The 25,568-nt window shown below is 41.8% G+C and overlaps 1 protein-coding gene across 4 annotated transcripts; it reads right to left on the minus strand.

Moving 5' to 3' along the window:
* Positions 1–14: 14 nt before the first annotated feature.
* Positions 15–25,263, minus strand: Cap1 (cyclase associated actin cytoskeleton regulatory protein 1). Of its 4 annotated transcripts, none has more exons than XM_021263402.2 (14): positions 24,932–25,263; positions 23,084–23,184; positions 12,360–12,487; positions 11,303–11,403; positions 9,322–9,399; positions 7,783–7,926; positions 7,596–7,681; positions 5,917–6,022; positions 4,523–4,700; positions 2,687–2,871; positions 2,390–2,513; positions 2,177–2,259; positions 1,717–1,860; positions 15–1,176 (listed from the first exon to the last, which is right to left on the minus strand). In XM_021263402.2, the coding sequence occupies exons 3-14, from the start codon at positions 12,475–12,477 to the stop codon at positions 1,093–1,095; spliced, it is 1,431 nt and encodes a 476-aa protein (XP_021119061.1). In that variant the 5' UTR covers positions 12,478–12,487; positions 23,084–23,184; positions 24,932–25,263; the 3' UTR covers positions 15–1,092. The 4 variants fall into 4 exon arrangements, with proteins under 4 accessions (XP_021119061.1, XP_004851099.1, XP_021119062.1 ...); XM_004851042.4 differs by having other exon boundaries at positions 12,360–12,490; positions 24,932–25,060; XM_021263403.2 differs by lacking the exon at positions 23,084–23,184 and having other exon boundaries at positions 24,932–25,138.
* Between the last annotated feature and the right edge of the window lie 305 nt (positions 25,264–25,568).

A 25,568-nucleotide genomic window follows, 5' to 3' on the forward strand; every position in this document is an offset into this window, starting at 1 on the left:
GGTAGATAACTGAACAAGTTTGGTATTAACTTTATTCTATTTTCTGTATAATTTTAAGTACATAAAGGTTTATTTCCACAGGCCTCAGGAAATGGGTAAAAGTCACAGGACAATCTCTCTTCCCACCAAAAAAGGTTGCATATTTTGGTAAGTGTGTCCTACAGGGGAAAACTGAAACATTAGCAATGCTGAACATGGTTCTTACATAAATCAAGACCCAAAACCAGCCTGCAGTGATGGGTTTAGTCCTCTGTTCAGATGCCTGGACAGAAGCCTAAGCCATTGAACATGACAGGCAAAAGGAGGCAGTAAAGATGGGTGACAGGCACCTAGCAGGGAGGAGAAGGAATGCTGGATTCCTTGGAATGGCATGTTCTCTTTTTCTCCCTTTCCTAAAGTCACCTCTGTTGGAAGGTGTTGGGTAGGAATCCCAGAGGAGGGTCCAAGACTCTGAACTGCCCTAGATAAAGGGCACTGCTACTGCAGCTGTGGTAGTACCAGCAATCTCAAGATTGAGTCAGACCCAGGATGGAATGCAGAATTAAGGAAGGAATGCATGTAAGAAACAAGTTTGCTTGGAATGCTAGATGGCCAAGCCTCAACCTTTGATCCAGTATAACCCTTGCTTCACATGTTAATCGTGAAAAATTAATTTGGTTACAACCACCTGGAATCATACTAGCTTCTACTACCTCCATGCTCCTTGTTAGAAAAAGGTGAGTATGCACAGTGTAATCTGTCAGTCCCTGGGACTCTTTTACTCTTCCCAAAGGACTGTCTGTTGGTAGAATAACCCCCAAAAGCTGAAAGCTAGAATGGACCAGTCCAGGTCTGCAGTTCCTTAGGGGCAGACTGGTGGTATGGCTGTGCTGATGTGGAGAAGAGCCACCTTCCTGCAGAAGATCAGCTGACCTGCGATCCCACCCCAAATCTCAGCCTGAGGTATATTTCAGTGAAGGCAGGTAGCTGGGCTTCTCAAAGCAGAGAAGCAGTTTAAGAGCAGAAAGGTAGAGGAAATCTAGAAAAGAATCATCTCGATAGATTTATCCCATGGTGTGAAGGGAGACTGCAAAGAACCCACTGGCACTTGGCTTATCCCGCAATTTCTGTCACTGTGGTGACCAACTTCTGCCCATTCCATAGGGTCTTGAACTGCTCAGGAACTGGGAACTCATTCTGTAAACAAAGAAGAGATAATAGGTTGAAATCTGGGCTAAAAAGTAAGTTGGGGCACTATATTTCTTTCAATGCTTATTTCCTGCGAGCCAGCAGGGTAAGATGGAGACAAACTGAGCCCATGTGATCTGTGATCTTGGCAGATTGCTAATGGGGACCATGCAGTTTTACAGTGTCAGCTTTGCAGAGTGCTGGGACTTTTGTACCTTTTTGATGGTGTTTGGTTTTTTGAGACAGGGTTCTGCTGAGTTACTCAGGCTGGCCTCAAACTGGCCTGTGCTGGCCTAAACTCACAATCCTGCCTCAGCTTCCTGAGTGCTAGAATTACAGGTGTGTACCACTTCCAGACCTGGCTGAGACTCTCCTTTTGTTTTGCTACCCTAAGCTCAACTTAAGAGGCAAATCATTCTCCTGTGGCACTCCAGTACATGAGACTACCTTGCTTCTGTGTACAGTACTTTTGCTTTTTGCATGCATTATTAGCTTTTACCTACTCTGCACCAAATAGCTTTTTCCAATGCAAGAAATGAAGAAACTTACGAAATCGCCACCTTCTGTGGGGATGAGGACATTCATCTCAGATGATTTGGCACTGACTATCTCACAATCCAGGGAATTCTTGCTCAGGTAAACGTGGCAGCCATCTGTTTTGTTAATGGAAATGGTTGGCACTTTACCCATTACCTGCAGAGAAAACCAAGAAAATTGAGTCCCAGCAGGTGGGGGAAGACAGTAAGTTGTGGGGAAACCTTTCACTGTTTCACATGATTCAACACAAAAATTTCCCAGGTACACAACAGATACTGAATACTGGGGGCAGGTTGGGATTGAGTGCTGGAAAGAGTTCCCTTAAAGAACCAAGTCCTCCTCCGCCACATCCAAAGCAGCTCATCTTACAGACTTTGTAGAATCAGATTTCTACCAAAGTAACATCTGCGGGTCTGCTCTGTCTCTTTCAATTCCTTAGGGACAAAAAGAAGGAGCCAAGATATCAAGTTACCTGAACTTTGACATCTCTACTATTGATTATCTCCACAATGCCCACGACATCATCGAATACCAGACCAAGTTTCTTACAGTTATCTAGGAGAAGAAAGGAAACAAGTTAACAGTGTGACTTTCAAAGAGTAATATTTAAGAATCTTTAGGAAGATGGCTCTAGCCCTCTCAGGCTTTGGGACAGAACCTGCTGAGGATGGCAACAAAGGCTTACCTACTATAATGGAGTTAATTTTGCCCTTGATTTGCAATGTTGTGTTGACACACTTGAATACATAAGCCACCTGTTTCAACTCTGTGTTATCAATCACCAGGTTGGAAACATTCTCCTGGTTTTCCTGTCAAAGACACAACTGGATTCTTATCACAAAGCACAAACCAACAGAAATTACAAGTTATCCCTAACATTTTTTCTTGCACTTTAAGCCAGAACCCTGCACTTATTTGTCTGAGCTGTTAGAATCCCTTGTTCCCACGCCTTCTTCCTCAGGCCCAGGTGTTTTTAACTCACCACTCTCCACTTCTTGCCCTCCAGTTCAAGTAGAGCTGGTTCCTTCTTTGTGGCTGGTTTGGGGGATGGGCTGGTTTGGGGTTTAGGGGCAGAGAATGGTTTAGGGCCACTGCGTACTGGACCACTCTGAGCCTTTAGGGCAGGATTCTTGTGAGTCTTCATATCATCAGATACATGCTTCAGGGCTGTAAGAACAACAGCTACCTTGTTCCCATCCTTCACACCAAGGCTGAGGCAATCATCAGCTCTATCATAAACTGATCTGTAGCAGAAAATTCAAAGCAAAAACTGGAACCTTTGAATTGTTCCCTTGCAAGCCATTTTGGAGAAGTACTTTTAGAATTTCTTTTCTTCCCCAGGTTAGATACATAGTTTTATTTTTAAAAAAATAAAAGAACATGTTTGTGTTGGGGTGTGGGAAGGGGGAAGAGAATGGATAAGTAAATGCAAAAAAAAAGATCTAGAAAGATATGTACCAAATACAGTACATACTCTCAAAATATGTATGTAGTTTTTAGAGCAACAGAGAAAGAAAAATATGATAGTGAAAATGCGGTTAAAAAAAAGCTCACCTACAGCTAGCCCTCCTCCCTCAACTAACTTCAATTAGCATTGAGATTTGAAAAACTCCAATAATTTTTCCTACTCATATTATTTTTATCTGGTCATAACTATATGTACTTAATAAATCTGGCCTAACCAATTAATAAAAGTGTTCCCACGTTCACCTATAGTTTCTAAATATTTTTCTTCTTTCTTTTAAGGGAAGATTCTATTATTTCCTTTAACAGACTGAGGCACATCTTACTCAGACATGGCCCAATCTATGTTGATTATAACCATACTGAATGAACTTTCACCGCCATTATTGCTTGTGATTGTAGTTTATTTTTTTCCTACGATGGAGTGAGAATGGGGATGTGTCCATTTATGGAGGGGCTGGTAGTTGCTCGGGAGGACAATGAGATCCAATTTCCTCAGCTGGGCTGGATCTACTGCTAGTCTTGTTGCTCAAAGTGGCTACCATTTAAAGACTAGATTTTTTCCTATTTATTTATTTATTTATTTATTTCTGGTACCAGGGATTGAACTCAGGACCTTGCACTTGCCAGGCAGGCACAGTGCTGCTGAGCTATATCCCCGGCCCTTAGATTTTTTTCCTTTAAACACTATAGTTCTTCATAGAAAAAAAATGTTAATAGCTGCACAATATCCCATCAAAAGGATATATGATAGTTAACTAGCCATTTCCATCATTGCTGGGTATTTTGATTACTACGCCATTTTAAGCTACTATAATAACACTATAAAATTCTGGGGGGGCAGGGACAGACTAATGCCTGCCTGTAATCCCAGCACTCTGAGAGGCTGAGACTGGAGTGGAGGGGTGCAAGTTCCAGCCAAAACTGGGGAATTTAGTGGCTTAGGAAGACCCTATCTCAAAAAAAAAAAAAAAAAAAAAAAAAAAAATGCAGGTGATTTAGCTCAGTGTGAAGGCCCCAGCTTCAATCCTCAATATTGCAATATTGAAAAAACCAAAAAACTGTTGTAGATAGAGACATCTCTGGGGAAACTACTAGTACTGGGGCTTGGCACAAAAAGGTACTCTATGTATATATGCCACTTAATAAGTCCCTTTCCCATGGAAAAGAGGACTTCCATCAACTGTACCCATTTTCAATTTCTACCTCAGCTATCCCTTTGGCAACTTGACACCCAAAATGAAACCTGCCACATGCAAGCCAGAGTTCTGGTTACACGTTAGCTGCTGTGTCTGGTTGAGGAGGTCTAGTCCAAACAACTTGCTGTAACAGCTGTTCATGCCAAAGTACTCACCATGTGTAATGCTCTCCCCCTGATTAATCTGTGCAAACAGGGCTGAGCGGGAAGCAGAGTCATCGGAGCCTGAACTGGTGGGGACTGGTGGGGGAGGTGGGCCGGGTGGAGGGGGAGGAGGACCTGATCCAGCAGAAGGTCCAGACGGCAGTCCACTCAATTCTTTTGCCACAGGCCCCTGGAACAGTGTGCAGCCAACATAGTCAACCCCTCTCTATCCCAATGGTGGCGAACCTATGGCACGTGTGCTGCAGCAGGCTGTTAATATCATTCAAAGCTCTAAAAGGTTTGCCATCACTGCTCTATACCATCCTGGTAGGGTCCTATATATGTCCAGTATACACAGTCCTCTCTGTAGCCCCAGAAGCAATGATTAATGCTCCCTGCCCATACACAACGTGGCTTTATTCCTTCTCACCCATTCCCAGAGATCCAACTCTTTACTCTCTCAATCTTCACATTTTTCCTTTGTCCCCATTCCAGCTCTAAACCCTTATTTCCAAAAATCTACTTGACATTTTCCTTAAGTATGTTACCAGTACCTCAGATTCAACAAGTTCAAAACTGATTTCATCATGTCCTGCCTGCTCCCCTACCTGCATGGCCACACTCTTCTATTTCAGTGAAAGACATCGCCATTCACGATTGATTACTCAATCTCCTTTGATGCTACTAAGTCCTCTGACTTCATTAAGCCCATTACCTTGCTGATAGCTCTGCAAATGCTTTCTATCAGCCTCTAGCACCATGACCACTTTCATGGTCTGAGCATGAGCCTTAATCCCTGACCCATATGCTGAAGCAAATCTGATCATTATTCCCTTATCCAAATACTAAGTGCAAAAGTTTCAGCCTCCTTTCCTTCCAACCTTTTCTCTTAAAACAATCTCCGACCCTCTCCTCTTACAGGAGCGAGATGACCAATCTCTACATTTACTTTGGTAAGGTGGGCCTTTTGTTAGTGTGCCATTCTTCCCTTCTCATTGTCTCAGATCAGAGGATACTTCTTCAAAGCACAATCTTCTCTGGTAAGAATCAATTTTCCTCATACTCTGACAACTGAATCTTTAGTACAGCATTTAGCCTAGTGATTTGCACTGGGGTTTTATAACTGTATTTTTAAACTCCTTCAGGGCTGGGAGAACATGACTCATTCATCTGTTACTCCCCCACCAATCACTATTCCTGATCCATGTTCATTAAAATTGAGTGGGATTTGGTATTCCTACTTCACTGACCCTTGCTTCCTTTACTCTCTTCTTTTTCCCTTTCCTTCCCAGCCTCAGTTGGAAAAAGTTAGCATTTCTTCTCAGGCCTTGGCGGTTCTAAAGACTAAGAAACCTGTAGAACCTGGAGAGATAAGGAGAGGAAGGAAGGCGGAAGCTCTCACTAACCGTTTTGTTCCAGGACAGTCCGGTGGTGTGAAACTCCTTGATATAAGCCTGCAGTTCTGTCCATATACTCAAGTAAGCTTTCACCCAGTCCACATGCTTCTTATCCCTGGGAAAATTAAAGAATGCATTACTGGGAGTCAGGGTGCATTATAATTGTGATTCCAGCACCCTTTCTGCTGTAGCCTCCCATCCTCCTGCCTGTGGCATTTCTTAGGCTCTGTTCAATGGCAGCTTTTCTATCATCATTGAGGTTAAAAAAAACCCTATTCTATTACCCTAACTAGACCAAACATCATCATGAGAGGGACACTGAATTAAATTTCCTTTCATCTCTTATAGCAGTGATTCTCAAGCTATTTTGTTGTTATTGTTGTTAAAATGGTACTGGTGAAGAGCTGGGGAATTGAGCTCAGTGGTGCTGCCGCCTGCCTCACAAGTGCAAGGTCCCGAGTTCGATCCCCGGTACCGCCCCCCCCCCAAATGGTACTGGTGAATCCAGGGCCTTTGTACTGAGCTACATCCCCAGCACTCCCATCTCGTTTTGGTTTTGTTTTGTTTAGAGGGTCTCACTATATACTTTAGGCTGGTCTTGAACCCACTATGCAGCCGAGGCTGTTCTTGAACTCGTGGTGATCCTCCTGCCTCAGCTTCCCAAATGCTGAGATTACATGTACCACCATACCTGGCTCCCCCCAGCCATTTTTTTTGGAGACTGGATCTCACTAAGTCATTATGTTGTCTAGGCTGGGCTCAAACTTGTGATTAACTCCCACAGTGCTGGCATTAGAGGTGTGTGCCATCATGCCTGGCTCAAGTTTTTTCTTAGGAGCAAAACTGTTTTGTTAAAGTAAGTAGACTTTAGGCAGAACCTATTATATAAAACTAAGAAAAGCCCAGGCTGTCCTCCAACTCAGACCAATCCTCCTGCCTTGGCCTCCCAAATCCCAGGATTACAAGCCTGTGCCACCATGCTCAGCTGGTTTATTTCTTGCACAGAATAGTTATTCAACCACTATTGGGGCTGGGGATTTAGCTCAGTGGTTCTGGCACCTGCCTCGAAAGAACAAGGTCCTGAGTTCGATCCCCGGTACAAAAAAAAAAAAGAAAACATCAACCACTGTTGGTTGACCAGTATTGGTGGAAAGGAAGAGACTGCATGGCTATGCAACTAAGTAATTTGCTGCCTGCAGTTACTCCAGCTCAAAATCAACCATGGAGAAGTCAGTTAGGACTGGTATGTTGATGTGGTTAGGCATACAATGACTCCTCTAATCCCTACAGTGGCTAGGCAGCTTTCCTTTCACTTTATCTGAATGCATGAATAGTCGGGGTAATTTTCTAGTCAGTTCTACTGAACTTTTTGCCATATCACCAGTGAGAAACTCAACAAAGAAACAAAATCTTATATAAACAGGCAAACTAAAGGGCATTAGTCCACATTACCTTCCCCCAAACCTTCTAAACCAGGAAGGGTAAGGATTAGAAAGGGCCTCTACCAACCACAGAAGAAAAAAAAGAGGAAGCAGAAATATTTCCTGCTTGCAAATGAGGCTTCTGTAAGCCAGTATCTATCTATCAGGCTTTCCAGAAAGCAGTCCTGAAATCAGAGAACCAACATAGAATTCCAAAACCCCAAAGAGCCACTCCAAGAAAAATGAGCTAGGAAAGGATATACTTACACATCTTTGTACTCCTTGAGGACTCTGTTTGTATAAAACATGGCAGCATCATTCATTTCTTTCACATAGGGGCCAGGTTTGGCAGCCTGAGAAAAAGACGTGGTTTGTGACTCAGCCTGTCCAACTCCATCTCCATCCCTCTGTCAGTCAGTCTGTCGTTCCCTCCCCTGGAGGCTGTGCTGCTTACCATTGCCACCCACCCCAGGGCCTGGATGCTTTCACTGACAGCTGACAGGTGATTGAACAACTTGCTGCCTCGGTTCTTCTCCCGAAAGGTTATCACTTCTTGGATCTGCTCTGAGATGGGTGCCAACAAATCAGAAAGCTTATTCTAGGAAGAGTCAGAAAAAGATTCAGGTTAGACTTTTTCCATAAAAGCTGTGTATGTTGGCCAATTATGATCTTGAAGGCAAGAATTCTTTATGGATTAAAATAAGCACAGAAATTAACTCTGTACTCACCCTACCCTGACTCATCATATGGCTAAATTACTGCTCTCCATCTTACCTCTGCATAAAGTTTCAACTCCTCAGGTTGGATTTTGTGATTCTTCACACTTAGGGCCCACATTCCAGCTATACCACAAGATCCTATCATTTCAGCCACTTGTCTCTTTTCTGCCTCACTAATAAGAGATACTAGTTTATTACTATACCTTTATTTATGGGATTCTCGTCTTTATCCATCTATCCAAATGCTAAATGAGGAACAGTATCCTCCAATCCCAGCCACACCAGCTTTCTACATTTTTTAAAAATTAATTTATTTTGGTACCACAGATTGAACTCAGGACCTTGTGCTTGCGAGGTAGGCAGCGGCACCACTGGGCTAAATCCCCAGCCCTCTACAACATTTATTGTCAATCAAACTTGGTACCTTACCACACAGCGGCACAAACTATTAATGAACCTATGTGAATATGCTTTCCTTTCTCATTAATTCTTCAAAGGCAAGGGCTTTGTCTTAGCTCTCCTCTGTCTTCATCATAGCCCTTAATGCATTGGCAGCCATATACCAGCTACTGGAGCAGAGATCTGATGAATCAAATGTAATTAGAGGGCCTGGCCTTCAAGTAGGCAGCTCAGCAAAACAGATGAATCTTGTGTTTATCTTTCCTCCAAGGCTTAGTTTCCTGCACATCTCAATTTTCAGGTCTTAGCATGAAAACAGTCTAACTAGGTATCTGCAAACTTTTTCTCCACAGGACCAGATAGTATAAACATCTGCCACAAAAAACAAAACAAAATAAAACTTTGTTTACAAAAATAGGTGGCAGATTATATTTGGCTTGAGGCTGAGGTTTGTCAAGGCCTGGTCTAAAGCAAAAAAATTATAACAGTGTCTCAGCTGCTTGATTTGTTGTAGAAAGTGTGAGTTTGGAGAAAAGATTTAGATAAAACACTTGAACCTTTCAGGACAGATTAAAGATTAAATTTCAATATATTTAAATTATCTTGCATTATTTTTACATTATTTTTGCATGCCAAGGAGCAAGAGTTTTCAATACAACATTAGCAGAAAGGTTTGCTGTATTACCCCCCTCTCTGCCTAGTAAAGCCAAATACAGAAGAAACAAAACTAAAATCTTTTATTTTGAGAAAAATCTTAATTTTCTCTAATTAACTTTTTCACATCTTAATAGCATAAAATTTTGCCTTAGGAGTAAGGAAGGCTTGACTATTGATTTGCATCAAACCAAAACTAAACCAATTAGTAGTGAACTTACACCGGCTGGCTGCTGGCACTGAGAAGCTGTAACCAGGAGAGCTCGCTCCAACTTCAGACCTGTGTGGACCATCTCCGCCTGCGGGACAGAAGAACCCGCTATCGATGACACATTACAACTGGATAGGTCTCTATAATAACCTGAAACCTCCATCTCCATGTATTCTGGTAGCATCCAGGCCCTTCATGTTGTTTTCCTCATGTATTCCAGATTCCAGGGACTGATATCACAATCTCATATTCTACTGTTCCTGTTGGAACTAATCAGGGATATGTAGCCAGAGTTGGAAATGAAGAAAATCAGGGCTAGCCTCAAGTGAGGTTGGGTTGGCAATTTCTACATGCAGTGTTTCTAAATGAAACGATTCCTCCTATCTTACACACACACACACACACACACACACACACACACACACACACACACACTTTCCTCAAAAACTGGAGGTATGAATAAAGACAAAGGCCTACATTTATGTCTAAAATTCTCAAAGTACTTACTTCTTTTGGTTAAAGCTATTTCTCAAATGCTGGATCAGGTACATAATTAAATCAATTTAGTGAACCATAACCAGCACTTTATTGAGTAAAAGAGAATAAAATCAAAGTATGAATGCAGTACACCAGCTTAAAATTATTTCCAAATAAAAAGCAAGAAAAAAGCCAGGTGTGGTGGCACACACCTGTAATCCTAGCACTCAGGGGGCTGAGGCAGGAGGATTAGGAGTTTAAGGCCAGTCTGCACTATACAGCAAGCTCAAGGCCAGCCTGGACTATGTAACAAGAGCCGGTCTCAAATGCCCTCCTCCAAAAGTTAAAAAAATAAAAAATAAATAAAGAATATAGTATGTAAGTAGTATAAGCACTGTTTCATGAAACTTTTTTTTTTTTGGTACTGGAGATTGAACTTGGGACCTTGCGCTTGCCAGGCAGGCAGCCGAAACACTGAGCTAAATCCCTGGCCCATGAAGCTTTTATCTGTTACAAATATGTCAAGGTCAAGAGTTTAAGAAACATGAGGTTACAAGTACTATTAAAATATCAAAATTCAAAGAAAGAAAACAATCCTTTATCTGGATTTGCATATATCAAAAATAAAAGTGATACATGTACAAAAATGTTATCAAAATATTATAGAACTGTATAAAGTAAAAACTCAAGTCCACATACCCCTGTCAAAGTCTCATCCCATTTCTTAGAGCTAAGATAAGCCAGCCAACAGCTGGCATAGGAGAGGGTCAGGGTTTAAGTGAATAAGATCCTAAACATGGTTATCGTTTACAAAGAAGCATTCAGTGGAAAGTTCTAGGTCCCGAACAGAAAGCTAGAATATACATGTGAATACGTGAGGGTTGCAGTGTTGACAACATAGGACAAACTACATGAAGGGAGTGGGTGAAGAGGAACTTGTCATGGTCTACTTCATATTCTTGCTGTGGAGTAAGTGTGAAAAACCTATTAGCATAACTAATAACTATCAAGCATAGTTTCATAAATGCCAAATCATAATGACTCCTCTGAATAAGCCACCCTAGGCTTTATTATATAATACGCTGGAATCAAACTCGTGGCATATTCTTCACCACAAAGATGAACAGAGCCATACAGGATCTGATGCACTAAGTTTTCCTAAACCCACACAGAATGTGTAATAAAAGCAGGGGACCTAGAAAAATGAAGGCTCATTCCTGTGCCTGGACTGAGGTTTTCAACATAGGTAGAAGAGAAAAAGTCAGAAGCCTACCAAAGGAGCTTTTTTTTTTGAGACAGGGTCTCGCTGAGTAGTTCAAGTTGGCCTTGAACTCACTACATAGCCCACACTGGTATAGAACTCATAGCAATCTTTCTGCCTCAACCTTCTGAGTTCTGGAATTACAGGTGTGTGCCATTACACCTGGCTTACCAAAGGAGCTTTTCGACCAATGAGTGGGATCTACAGAAAGCCACTAACCCTTAAAAGAGGAAAAAAGGCACAACATCCTTACATGTTTCTGCACATCTCCTCCAATCTCTTTACTGATCTTCAAGTACTCTGCCACAGGACCTGCAAGCAGCAAGTCAAATGCTTCCACATATGGAGCTGCTCCTGGTGAAGACAGACGTATCAGGAACAATCAGTCACTCATCAGAACAATGTTTTCTTTTTTTTTTTTTTTTTAGGGCAGTACTGAGGATTGAATCCAGCCAGGACTTTTGAGCTACGTCCCAAGCCCTGTTTATTTAATTTGAGACAGTATTGCTAAGTTGCCCAGGCAGGACTCGAACCTGTGATCCTTTTGTCTCTGTCTCCCAAGGTGCTGGGATTACAGGCATGCACCACTGTACCTCACTAGTTTTGTTTTTTTATTGTTTTTTTTTTAAGGCAGGGTCTCCCTTTGTAGCTCAGGCTGGCCTTGAACTCAAGAGATCCTCCTGCCTCAGACTCCCGAGTGCTAGGATTATAGGCTTGGGCCACCACACCTAGCTTAGAAGGATTTTTTTTTTTTTAAAGTGCACTGCCATGTGAAAATGGGAAGACAAAAATAATGTAGCACACAAAATAAGGGAATAGGAGTTAGAAAACCCAGGTTCTAGTTCTAAGATCACCAGTTTAACTGGGTATGTCAGTCTTTTCCTCTCTGAGCTTAATTTTCTTTATCTATAAAATGAAAATAAAATGACCCTCCAAGGTTCCTTTTAGCTCTAATATTCTGTGTTTCAATTAGCCCTTGGGTAAAATGACAGATTTGCCATCATCTGGAGACAGGCAATTTTAGTATCATTTGTCATTTGACTTCAACTGGAGTCATTCTGCTAAAGAAAGAACAGGAAATATCACACAAGCAGGAAGCTTTTGTGTTAAAATAACTCAACCACAGGCCTCCCTGCGCAAGTCACTTCCTCCTTATCTGTTCACAGCAGTAAGAATTTATAGGAGAGGAAATGCTTAGACTAAATGGAGAAGTCAGCTCCACAGGAGAAAACTGACTGTAATACAGATTAGGACTGAGATGGAACGACACGAGGCGCACAAGGTGTTGTGTGGGGCCGTGGGCTGCTCACCCTGTGAAGCACCGCCTCCATCTCCGTGCCCTCGGCGCGTGTCAGAGGAGCAGGACGCTGCTTCCAGGCGGCCCACTGCCCTCTCCAATCTTTCTACCAGAGTTTGCATGTCAGCCATGATGAACTGCCTGCTGAAACAAATCAAATGTCACTTGTTATTTTAATATTACATAGCACTTGCATGGGATGAAGAGGATGTCAATTCCATGGAACACAGTAATTTAATAATAAAATAAGATGGAAAAGTATTCTAGCAAATTTGCAAAATCATACAGCCCTCATCAGGTTAAGTCTCCCCCAAACTATTCAGAAATGGAAGAAGACTCTTTAAAGACAGAAAACTGAGTTCCAGTGACATTAAATGACTTTCCTACAGTCACATAGCTTATTAGAGAAACTAGTACTCAGTTCTTCCAGCTCTAAGTTCAGTGGGTTTTCCCTCCATAACACCCTGTCGCCTGCATGTAGAATGCTCCAGTCAAGGTGTACAGGACAGACACCCTGCCCTCAATAACTTACTGTCTAACAGGGAGACTTAAGAGATATACTTTCCAGTACCAGGGATTGAACTCAGGACTTTGCACTTGTGAGGCAGGCACAGTGCCACTAAGTTAAATCCCCAGCCACTTAAAGAGATATACTAACACCTATAAAACAAACAGAAAAAACGTTTAAGGTGACAGAAAATTGCAGATAGAGTGGCATGGGGTTTCAGAGAGGGGAAGAGTATATCAGCTGGAAGGATCAGATAAGGATATCATGGAGAAGCTGCCGTCTGAGCCTGGCTTCAAATGAGGATGGGTAGGATCTGGACATGCAGTAGCAAAAGATACCAGACACAACCCAAAGAGCTTGTTACAGATCTTTCACAAGTGCAGTTCTAACTTATCTAAGCAAGCCTCATTCATTGTCTAATATCCTAATGAAAGTATGCTCCGGGATAGGGATAGAGCTCAGAGATAGAGCACTTGCCTCGGAGGAGCAAGGTCCTAAGTTCAATCTCCAGCATTAAAAAGAAAATAATAAAATAAATGAATGAATGAATGTAAGCCAGCTCCAAAAGAGAAAAGGAAAAAAGACCTTACTGAATTTATTCCGTGGTATACTCTACCATCAGGACCACTGCCTGGCAAGTAGTTGGTGTTCTTTTTTTTTTTTGATACCGGGGATTGAACTCAGGTCCTTGCAGTTTCGAGGCAGGCAGTGGAACCAGTGAGCTAAATCCCCCTGCCCATGTAGTTGGTGTTCTTAATGAACCTGAAGTAGTATTCCAAAACTCTAGAGGGATAAGAGTTCTGAAAACTGTTCATACCAGGTGTCCCCGATCAGAGGCCCTGGATGGCTAGTAACACAGCCCCACAAGATTGTAAACTTTTTTTGGGGGGGGGAGGTAAGGTCTCCCTGTGCAATTCAGGTTGGCCTTGGACTCACAGCCATCCTCCTGCCTCAGCCTTCTGAGTGCTGAGATTATGGGCATGTACCACGCCTGCCAAGATTGTAAATTTTTAAGTATGAATTTTTAACAATATTTTTCATGACTTCATTGTGTGGTGCTTAGGTGCTGACTTTGTGTAAGGGCACAGTACACTGCTAACTCCACCACCTGTGCTCACCACAGTCAGTAGAATTGAAACTCCTATGTGTCAGTTGTTATAAGTAAAACACACTGATTACCAATAGTTGTATTACAACTACCTACATACGTGTGTGCTTGTGAAGACAGGTGTTTACTGTTATTAGGCAGATATGTTAAGTTTCCTTACTTTATATTCAGCCTGAGACAATTCCTCTTCACTCAATGTGGCCCAGGCAATCCAAAAGGTTGGACATTCATGCATACAACTAAGTGTAAAATATACCAATACATGTCTAAACAAAATACTTGAGACTATAAGAGATCTTATGAAAATCTGTCAGTGAAATTTCAGTTAAAGCCTTGACTCAGATTTCATTTCATCAAAGCATTAATTAGTTCAGGTAACTGAAGCCGAATAAACTCAACTCCCTTGAAGCTACTAAAATGACCAAAGCAACTGATATCCCCCAAAATGGCAACAAACCAGAAAACCCAAACTTAACACTGTCTTCCCTGTGAAAGACTTAAGTAGCTCACAAGACAATATAATCCCTGTCCATTCTTTTCTGTGTTCAGGTGTGGTCTCTCTGGGCCCAATACTTGCCAGAGATTGTTGTTTACAAGAGTATGAAAGAAAAAGAAAAATGAGTGTGAGAACCAAATCAACCTCTCCATTTCCTGGCCTAAAGAAGTGAAAAGACTCCAGGTCTATGCTCTATTCACAAATGGAACAACTAGAAGCTGCCAGTATACTCTCTTTCATGTTATGATGGCATCAACGAATTTCTGAATTGCTGCTCTGTTTGACTTTGGGTATTGGCCAGAGACAGACTCATAAATAACCTGCACTTTATAAATCCAAAGGGAAAGGCAAGATATTTAATAAACTCCCAAACTATCTCCCAAAAATAAACAGCACTCAGTTCTGAAGGAACATATTTAAAACCCAACAGACGCTACAGGTTAAGACCGGCACTAACATGGAGATACAGTACAAATGTGCAGGTCTGTGAACACTCTCCAATCTTTAAAAGGTTAAAAATATGGCTCCAGGGGATTTTGGCCCCCCTTTCCCATATTTTATTTGCTTACAAGCTTTCACTACTGAACAAGCTATATTTTTGGTGTCTGAGTTATGCACAATGAAAAGCGATAATACAGCTGCCCTTCAGAGTTAATCTCATTCTACCACTAATCAAATACAGAAGAATAGTACTGTATCTTTGTTGGGGGTAGGGAGAGATTGATGTTATGGTGAAGAATCTCTAGAATTGAAGGGACTGGAAGACATACCTTTTCTCAGTCTTCACACACACACACACACACACACACACAGTACTCTTCAGGTGGTCATGTGCACCCCCTCCAAAGCAATTTACCACCTAGCAGTTTACCACCTAGCTCACTTGCCGGATGGTAGCCCCACAACCACCTCCCGACTAAAGGCTCCTGAAGCAGTAGATCCAGCTCAGACCATTTTTCTGGGATTTAGAATCTTAGATCCAGCTTCCATCTAACATCTTTATCTGAATGTCCTAAAGGCACCTCAAACTGAAAAATCTAAACCACCACCCAAGATACTCTGTTAAGTTTTATTCTACTGCCTAACAGTTTCCTGTTCATCAAAGCTGTCTTCAGGGAAGTCAGATAAATGTGGGTTTTGAATAACAGCATTCACTGGCTCTGAGGCTATAAGCAGTTATCAAACTTTCTGGGCTTCAGTTTCCTTATCTACATAATGGGGACAACAAAGTTCAGAATCCAGAATAAGAAATCCATGTAGATTTCTTGGCACAGTGCTGAAAAATAATAAAGATTCCATAAATGTTAACTAAATTATCTTCCTCCTTAGTCTCAAAAATCTAATGAGTCATCAAAACCCAGAGGCTCTATCTTCCACCTTGCCCCTTACCTTTATTCTGATTTTTTTTTAAAAAAAAGGTCATCAAAACATTACCTAGGTTACTACTGTAACTTAACTAGTTTCCCCTCATTTCAGTAATACACCTTTTCTTCAATCATTCTCCATATGATAGTCAGAGCGATCCATCTCAAACACAATGTAATTAAGACATTCTTTATTTTATACCATTCAATATTCCCCATAGCATTGAGGATAAAGTCCAAAGAAGTGTTTCCATAATTTAGGCCTGCTTTGCCCCTCATCACTTTCTAAAAGTTTTATCTTTTGCTACACCTTTTCCTCAGCACACTACCATACCCAAGATTTACATGCATTTTCCAGAAAAAGTCATGCTTTCTTTCACTTTTGATCCTTTATAATGCTAACCACACTGCTTGGTTGCCTTCTCTCTGTATGTGACCCCTCTCTGGAATTCCTATTGTCCTGTTAAGTCAAAGCTAAGGTACAACCCCCCAAGAAGTACTTCTACTATGTGCTTCCGTGACACTGTGCACTTATTTCTACCATGGCACAAGACTTTAATAGTCATCAATTAGCCACTCGAGGAAAAATAACCAAATCAATGTGTTTACAAATATTGTCTGATAAACAGAATAGGATTTGGGAAAAAGTAAAAATATTAGAGTTCATAGGGTTAGACTGAAAGCTGTTACTCATCTAGCTGTAAAATAAGGAGGCTACTTCAAAAGATTTTGCTAAGGAAAATATTTGGTGTCTAATCAGATACTGAAACTAAATAAAAAGAAATCTATTAACCTACCAATAATCACACTTAGGCAACTGAGTGACCAACACCTGTATTAAGTGCTGTGTGGAATATAAGAGAAGGACAAAATAGTTTCCTTGCCCTTAAGGGAGTTTAGCAGAAGAGACAAAGCTACCTTCCATTGAATCACTGTTTCTCAGGATTAAGAGCAGTTCTAGAAATCAAATTATAAAAACACCATCTGATGCCAGAACAGTCCTAAAGCATTCTTTTTGTTTTGTTTTTTTGAGACAGGGTCTTGCTATGTAGTTCAGGCTGGCCTTTAACTCTCTATGTAACCTAGGCTGGCCTTGAGTGCTGGGATTGCAAGTGTGCACCACCACGCCCCCGGCGGTTTCAGCATTCTATGCAATTAGCCTCTGATCAAACATCCTCAGTGATAGAGGACCTGAGACTTCTGAGACAGCCCATTCCATTCAGCCAGCTCAATGTTCTTCCTTATATGTAGCCAAATCTCCCTTCCCTTCCACTTCCACCCACTCATCTTGGTTCTGCCCTTGGAGGTCACACAAAACAAGTGCGAATTAAACTGAACAAGTACTAACTGTGTAGTACTGATTGAAAACACAGTAGCACTTGGAGAAGGGAGGTAGAGATGGCTCATGAGTTGCAAACATGGGAGACCTAAAGGAATAACGACATTATAGGCAGAAACAAGTTCTAGCATGTTCTCGTCAATGCAAGAAGATGAGGTCAGTTTGGGCCATGCTGAGTTTGAAGAGAAATGAAGTTTCTAAGTGAAAATGCTAAATATGTATTTAGAAATAAAGCCTAAGAAATGATCTAGACTGGAAATAGTATTTGCAAGTTACTGGTAAAGAATATGAGGTCATGAGAATGGAAAAAGTAAAGTACAGAGTAAAAAGAAACTAGGAAGTTGATCCTCCAGCAATTTCTGTGGTTTGAAACCAAGGGAGAAAAAACAAGAACGGTTAGAAGACTCCTGCCCAAGTTGCTTCACTCTCATCCTTCTAACAACTCAACCCAATTCCTTCACCTATTCAAGGAAGTCATTCAGAAGTTAATGAAACCAGGTTACTCCTGCAGTCCTTGTCACATCTTAACAGGTGATTAAGCTGGTAGTAAAAATTTCTACCTAAGTTAAGAAGCTGCTATGCTTAAAATGTTTTCTACTATGTCCCACAATTGTTCAAAGTTAGTGGTGGCCAAACCTCTGGCGTGTGTTACTGTGTTTTTAAGACCAAAGATGTTAATGTATGAGTTGTTTTTCTGAACTAGAACTTCAGGTTGGGCATGGTGGCACACACCTGTAATCCCAGCATCTGGGAGGCTGGGGCAGCAGGACTGCAGAGTTTGAGGCCAGCCTGTACTACATAGTGAGACCCTGTTTCAAACCAAAAAGACAATTCATTGAATTCATTATGTAGCCCAGCCTTTTCTCCAACTCATAGCAATCCTGCCTCAGCCTCCCAAGTGCTAGGATTACAGGTGCACATCATCACACCTGGTTGGTATGCAGGTTTAATTGCAGTGTTGGCACTTTGCAATAAATATAGTGGTATGTTGGTTCACGAACTTGATTCTTTCCACAATCTGATCGCAAACTGAATTGGAGGAGAAACGAATCAAATTCCATGGTTAGGTTCAATGTTGACTTCATGGGGAAATTTGATTTGGTTCTTGTCCTAATTGGTTTGTGACCAGAAAAGTGGAAAGAATTAAGTTTGTGAACCAAGGTACCACTGTAAGTGGGTTTTGGGTTGCAGTTTGGCACTCGGTCTCTAAAATATTCATCACTGTTCTAAGTCATCACTCAAGAAAACTGAAAAGAAAACAACTATATAAGTCAGCATGTATACCACAGCTCAACTGATCTGCTTCAAAATGCTTCCCTTGGTCTTGACTCTGTAATCCTATTGCTGAGATTTTACCCTATCAAAGTAAACCTTAATACAGGAGAGTGATAGGCATGAAGAGACATTAAGATATTTATTGCAATGTTAGACTTCCTCTGTCTCCCTCTTTTTTCCCTCTTCCCTCTCAGTATATACATCTTAGACGTCTTAATTATGGAGGGAACAGCCAAAGGCACTATGGAAGACTTGAAAACGTAACATTTACAGTATTTATCTAAGTAATGGCATCTTCCATAATTTCCTCGTTCGGGCCTGGGATTTAGCTCAGAGGCACCACGCCTGCCTTGCAAGCACAAGATCCTGAGTTTGATCCCTGGTACCAAAAAAAACATTTCCTCTTTCCTCCTTTGATTTCCTTAACATACAGAGCTGGGGATGTAACTCAGTGGCAGAGCACTTGCTAGCATGCAAGAGGTCCTGAATTCTACCATCTGATAGGCCCCCCACACACAAATTTTTTAAAAACTTTTAACACAGACATAACAATCAAAGACCATTTCCATTTGGATATACCTTCTAAGCTACCACTAAGCTATATATTTGTTAGTTCTCCTAACAATACAGAAATTCTTATCATTAAGCTCTAATACATCATAAAACAAAATATAAACATGCTAATAGGAGATACATGTTTGCTGGTTTAGCCCCAAAACCAAAGAACAGACACTACTTTGCCCTAGTAAAGATGCCATTTAAATCTAACCCAAATCAGGACCCACTGTTCTTTCCTAAGCATTTGGTTTCACTGATGAAACCAATGACATTTAGTGCCTGAGTCACTGCCACCTGAGGTTTAGATGAAAAGAGAAAGGCCTATGTTCTAGGAAGGGAAGGAATCCAACCTAATATCTGTGCTTATCTCCTGTTTCCTCCTTACCCTCAGTGCTCTATCTGAAACTATAGGAGTAAAATGAGTAATAGCTTATAAACTTAACTCAGACTTGGGAACTAGCTGTTTCAATGGTGTAGGCCCAGCAAACAGATAATTCTGGGTGGTCACTGGGTTCACTCCTCCCTTAGTTCAAAGAATTATGAAGGCTAATGGCAAGGTACATTCAGCAAGCCCTTTGTACTGATGTATGCTTTATACTGTATAAGGCACAACCGTACCAACAGACTTGAGCCTAGACAGTTGCTCTAATTGAACAGCATTTTCTACTCTCACATGTAAAGAGAGATTCAGGTGTGCCATTTGTCCTTAGCCACGATTCAACTATAACTAAAGGTGTGAAAAGATCTGTGATGATTAAGTCTATAATTAACTAAAATATAGGAGTTTTAATGACTTCAGGGGAAAAAGTCCAAAAACAACAACAAACACCCACCTCAAATAAAAATAGCAAGCTTGTTCACATTTCAAGTATTTTCCAGGCAAATGGAAAAGTTTGGCACATGTCTGGTAATAGAAGGCAAACAAAACTGCACTGTAGCAGAATATTTTTAGACCTTTGCTTGTTTTTATTACATGATGAATATCAAGAAGAAATAGTTTCACGGCAAATGTGGTAGCTACATTGTTTCAAAGATGATGAAACGTCAACAAATTTATCAATTAAAATAAATGTGAACACCAACTTTTAAGTATGTACAATTTAAAAATAGATGAGTCCCTGACCACTAAAACCAAGCAGGCTAAATTCAGGCAATATGAACACAAACAAAACTTGCTTCATTAAATATATCCACAATAGAGGGACGAGAAATTTGCTGATTCACACAGTCAATGAACACAAAGGTTGCTTCTTGTGCTAATTAGTGGCACTAGATCGCACCTGAAATTGGGGGGAGGGGGCAAGTAGTCCTTTGAGGACCACCCAGGAATTCCTTCAAAATGTAATAATTTCATGCTGCCTCAATGGAAACAAATGATTCATTCATTGCAGGGTACTGAGTGCTTATCATGTGCCACACACTGTGCTAAGGAGGGATATGGGACTGTCCTCAGAGAATCAGGCTGTGGAGGTAAGCTACTGTACAATCATAGCTATGACCTTTGTGATGCAGCTGCTCTTAACCAGGGGCAATTCTGTTTTCCAGCAGACATTGGCAATGTCTAAAGACATTTTTGGTTGTCAAAATTAAACAAGTGCTACTAGGTTCCAACGAATAAAGGCTACATATAGTGTTAAACACCTTACAGCAAAGAATTATCCAGCTCAAAATGTCAACTGTGCCAAGGCTGAGAAACCCTGTTCTAATGTAATAAAAATAAGGACGGGCCAAGGATTTAGCTCAGTGGTTTCGCCACCTGCTGCACAAGCACAAGGACCTGAGTTTGATCCCCGGTACCAAAAAAAAAAGGGAAATGCAAATGGTTAAAATAAATGTTAACTTAGAGCCCATCATGGTGGTAATCTCTCGATTTGGGAGGCTCAGGAAGGAGGATGGTCCCAAATTCAGGGCCAGCCTGAACTACACAGCAAAATCCTGTCTTAAAAAATAAGATAAAGAACCGAGCATGATGGCACATGCCTGTAATCCCAGCACTTGGGAGGCTGAGGCAGGACTGCCATGAATTCAAGGCCAGCGTAGGAGTAAGTTCAAGGCCAATTTGAACTACATAGTGAGAACCTGTTTCAAAAATCAGATAAAATAAAATAAAACAAAATAAAGAGCTGGGTGTGGTGGCATATGCCTGTAATCTCAACATTTGGGAGGCTGAAACAGGAGGCCAGCCTGGGCTACACAGTGAGTTCAAGGCCAGCCCAAACTACACAGGGAGACCTTGTCTCAAAAACAAACAAACAAACAAAAAGTAAAATGCTAATCTAAATTAGAAAGTCAATCCGTACCATCAAATGAAAATCAACTAACATTAAGGGTCTGAGTGGAGCTGCCAGTGTAGTTGGATGCCAGAGCAACTGCCTCACATGCACAAAGGCACAGCATTCAATCCTCAGCACTGCAATAAGGAAAGGAAAGGAAAAGAAAGAAAACGAAGAAATAAACGATAAGGGCCTGATGGTAGAGAAATTTTTTGTTGTGGTGGTTGTTTTCAGTTTGTTGAAGATGGGGTCTCACTATGTTATATAGCCCAGGCCGGCCTTGAAAATCCTAGATCAGCCTGCAAAGGACAATTACAAACATTTGTCACCATCCCAAGCTTGAGTGTGGACAATTTTTAAATTGGACAAAGGAGTTTAGACTTAATTCTTTGGGAATATGAAGCCAGTGTAACAAGATGAAAACGGTTTATTTTAGAAAACCTTCGAAAGATTAGTTGTGGTTCAGAAGTTAAAATAACAGGTATGGCCGGACATGGTGGCACACACCTGTGATCCCAGCACTCGGGCGGCTGAGCCAGGAGGATTGCATCGAGTTCAAGGCCAGCCTGGGCTACATAGTGAGCTCAAGGATAGCCTGAACTACAGAGCAAGACCCTGTCTCAAAAACAAAAACCCAAAACCAAAATAATAGGTATGGAAGGGAGGTTAGTAGTAAATAAACTGATGATGACATTTCAAAGAAATAATCATTAGGACTGGGTAAGATCTAGTTTAAGTATCTTTAGATTTCTAATCTCAGCATTAAATTTCAAACCAAATGGTTCAACTTCCAATGATACTCTGCATTTGTTGGTTTAAGCAAAATGAATCTTTTTACTCAGAATGCTTCACAGAAAACCAAAAGGAGGAAATCTTGTTTCCCCTTTGTACTGGAAAATGAACCCAGGGCCTCTGCACTGAGCTACATCCCACCAGACTCTTTTTTTTTTTCCTCCCGGACTCCCTTTTTTGAGTTAGAATGTTTTGCTAAGTTGTTAAATTGCCCAGGCTGACCTCCTGCCTCAGCCTCCCAAAGTGCTGGGATGACAAACATGTACCGCCAAGCCTGTTTATGAAGTCACTTTACAAAGGTACAGTCTCTGGTTAAAAAGATAACTGCAACTAAATAAATGTAAATTATGTATAACCAAGAAAATGGGTGAAAAAAAAAATCACCCCTCAGGTTGGAAAAAAAGCATTTTACCAATTCAATAGCCAGCCTCCTCAAAGCAAACACATACTTACTGAATCTTTATTGTCACCATTTTGTTTTGGGACAGGTTGTACTTTCACTGCTACGATTTTATTTAAACCATTCTGAGACATCATAAGCCCATATGACTGATGACATATTTCTGGGAAAGGTGAAACATAACTACAAAAATTTTTTCAAATGCTAGACTATCACAACTAAATTAGAAAAGTGCCAACCTCAGAAAAAAATCCAAACTCATTCAAATAGGGCAAAAAAGCCCTTCACAATATGGCAGACAAAAAACATCTTTTTCCAGTTCTTCTGCCTCCACATCTTCTCTCTTGCTGTGGGCTCTAGCTGGGATACCACCTTGTTAAATATCTTTGCCTGGATATGCTACAAACACTTTAAACTAGCCCCATCCAAAATTAACATTTTTTCCATCTCATCTCCCTACCCTTCTCCCCAATTTGCTGTTTATATTGTCTATTTAAATTGTACCATCCAATTTCCTAGGCAAGAAAATTAGGAAACTGTCTAAACTATTCCTACTTCTTCATTCCCATAAATCAGCTTTCAGTTTCTTGGATTCCATTTTCGTAACAATCCTTAAATACAAACCCTCCTGGCCAGTTCTACTTCCACTCTCTTGGGCCCGTGATGTAGCTCAGCGGCACAGCACCTGTCTGGCATGCACAAGGTCCTGAGTTCGATCCCTGGTACTGAAAAAACAAAAAGAAACCATTCTACTTCTACTCTCTTAGTTCAGGCTATAACTACAGAAACAGCGTCCAAACACTGACCTAATTCTCTAGGGTCTGTCCCTTCCCATTTGACAGAGTGAACTTTTAAAATAGAAATCTCGTCACATTTTCCTACACAAAACCCTTCAGAGCACCTCTACAGCTACTAAGGTAAAACCCAAACACCTTACAAGTTCTCCATATTTGACTCCACCTCTCTTTTCCTCTAGTTCTCCATTACACTGGAATTCCAGTCAGGCTGACCAGTCACGGTGGTTCAGATGTCTAGATCTCCATGTCCTTGCATCTGTAGCCCTCTCTACCAGGAAATCCTCTTTCCAGGTTACTGTATGGCTAAATAAATCCTGGAAGACTGAGCCTTCTATTTCCTCCAGGAATCCTGGAAACCTGGCTCAGGTACAGTACTTCCTGTGCTCTCATACCTCTGTGCTCACAACAGTGCACATGGTAAGCCACCCGTTTTACCTGTCTGCTACTCACATACTGTAAATTCTATGAGAACAAGTGTATTCTCATCTCATAAGGACCAATAAATGCTTGGTAAATGATGAATGTGCTGGGCTGCTCAGGATTTTCACCTAAAAAGAAATCTCTACAAAGAGTTACAATTGACACAGTTCTGACACTACTTCTAAAATGTTTGCATCTCCTCTTCATTGCACTTACTCTACTCATCCTTCAAAACTTTTCTGAACCCCTTGTTATAGTTTCCTAACACCTTGTTCTTTCCTAACACTCATCACATTTATAACTACTTCTTGAACATCTTTGCAAACACTAATAGCTGCATGAGGGCAAGATTTAGGTTGTTTAGTTTTAAAGCTGCATTGGCTGAATGTGGCAAAATGGTGGCAGAGAATAAACACAATTTGTTATATATTGAATTTAATCCTGTGATTAAAGTAGAAATCTCCACTTAAAGGATACGAGATGTAAAAAAGTTAAATAAGGCATTTATCTAGGGCCACAGATACTTTAGCAATGGGGCCAGACCAAACCTGAGCCATCCGACTTCAGTTCAGGAAGTAAGCGCCAGAACCAATAAAACTAGCTTAGCTATTATGAGTAAGAACTGCAGACTAGTAGTGGAGGAGGTATATGAATGCAAATGCGAGACTTACTCGCCTCTCTTTTAAAAACTTTCCTGGCATTCTAAACAGGTGAATTTTTAAAAATAAAAAATTCCACACAGCAAGTGGCCTTTTAACTGCCCAGGCCGGAAGACTACCCCAAGTTACAGAGGTTACAAGGAAATGAACATGGGAAGGATCTGGGGCTGATAATCTATGGAAATGAGATAATCCGATTTGTTTCCTCTCTCTCTAAATGACCGTAGGGCAACCTCTTCTCTGGATATGAATTTACCCATCTATGCAATGGGAGTGAGACAGGGTATAGTGAAGACTCTAAGGTCTCGGAGGCTCCTTTCAGTCAGGACGCCTTAGGAAACAGGCCTCCGCTGAGGCTGAAGGGGAGCACTGGAAAACTGGATGGAAGGGCCTCCCCGGGACCTCCTGGCTCAGCTGGTCACCCCCACCCCACCTCAGGAGACCGCGCCCAGGAGTCCAGGTCGGCCTGAGGGCCTCAAACCCGGCCCCTCATCGGGGCTCACCACACGCGTGTAGGCCAGGAAAGCCACTGAAAACACCAGGAGCGGGTGGGCTCCGGAGGAGACCCCAGTCTCTACTCAGCCGCGCCCCCTCACCTTAAGAGTTCTGCCTCACCCCGGGACTGCGATCAACCGCTCTCCACTTCCGGCAAGAACCGCCCAGCAATCTTCGCGCGACCCACTTCCGGGCCCTCACTGGGCGCGGCTCCCCCACCGGAAACGAACAGCCGGCAAAAAAAAAACGCTAAACCAGACCCGGAGTGGGGAGGAAGTGTGCCCCGCCCCGACCCCGTTCGTGACTCCGCCCCTATTCACAACGCCTGGAAGAGGGAATAGGGCCAGTCCAGAGGGCGCTGGGGAAAGAGCTCCGCCCCCAAGGAGGGAGCGACCCAGGGAGGGTGTGTGCACAGTCCGGGCCACGCCCCTCTACTGGAAGGAGCCGGCACCGCCCTCTGAGGCCAGGGCCAATGAAGGGCCGATTTTATTGGCTAAGTCCCTCCTCCGGGAGGGAAGGCAGATAAATGGCTGATCCTCCTGTCAGTTTTGTGTCAAAGGGAAAGGCCGGTTTCTTTCAGGGCAGTCCAGAAAGGGTCTTAGAAGGGATAGAGGGTTAGTCTCCGAAGACAAGGTCCCGGCGGCACCCTCAACTTTCTTGGTGATCAAGGCCAAGCTCTGCCTCTCTCTGGGCGAGCGCACCTCGGTTTCCTCGTTTGGGATGTGAAGAGGCAACAGA

This window comes from Heterocephalus glaber, unplaced genomic scaffold, assembly GCF_053883595.1.
Source record: "Heterocephalus glaber isolate CG9 unplaced genomic scaffold, H.glaber_assembly_v1.0 deba00001452, whole genome shotgun sequence".
NCBI lineage: Eukaryota > Metazoa > Chordata > Mammalia > Rodentia > Bathyergidae > Heterocephalus > Heterocephalus glaber.

Excerpts from the sequence above, each read along its gene's own strand:
- Cap1 (XM_021263402.2), bottom strand. The coding sequence starts at position 12,477 with ATGGCTGACATGCAAACTCTGGTAGAAAGATTGGAGAGGGCAGTGGGC. Across the intron at positions 7,682-7,782 it reads CCCTGGGGTGGGTGGCAATG|GCTGCCAAACCTGGCCCCTA; the intron begins GTAAGCAGCACA and ends TCTTTTTCTCAG. Across the intron at positions 2,260-2,389 it reads AATTAACTCCATTATAGTAG|ATAACTGTAAGAAACTTGGT; the intron begins GTAAGCCTTTGT and ends TTCTTCTCCTAG.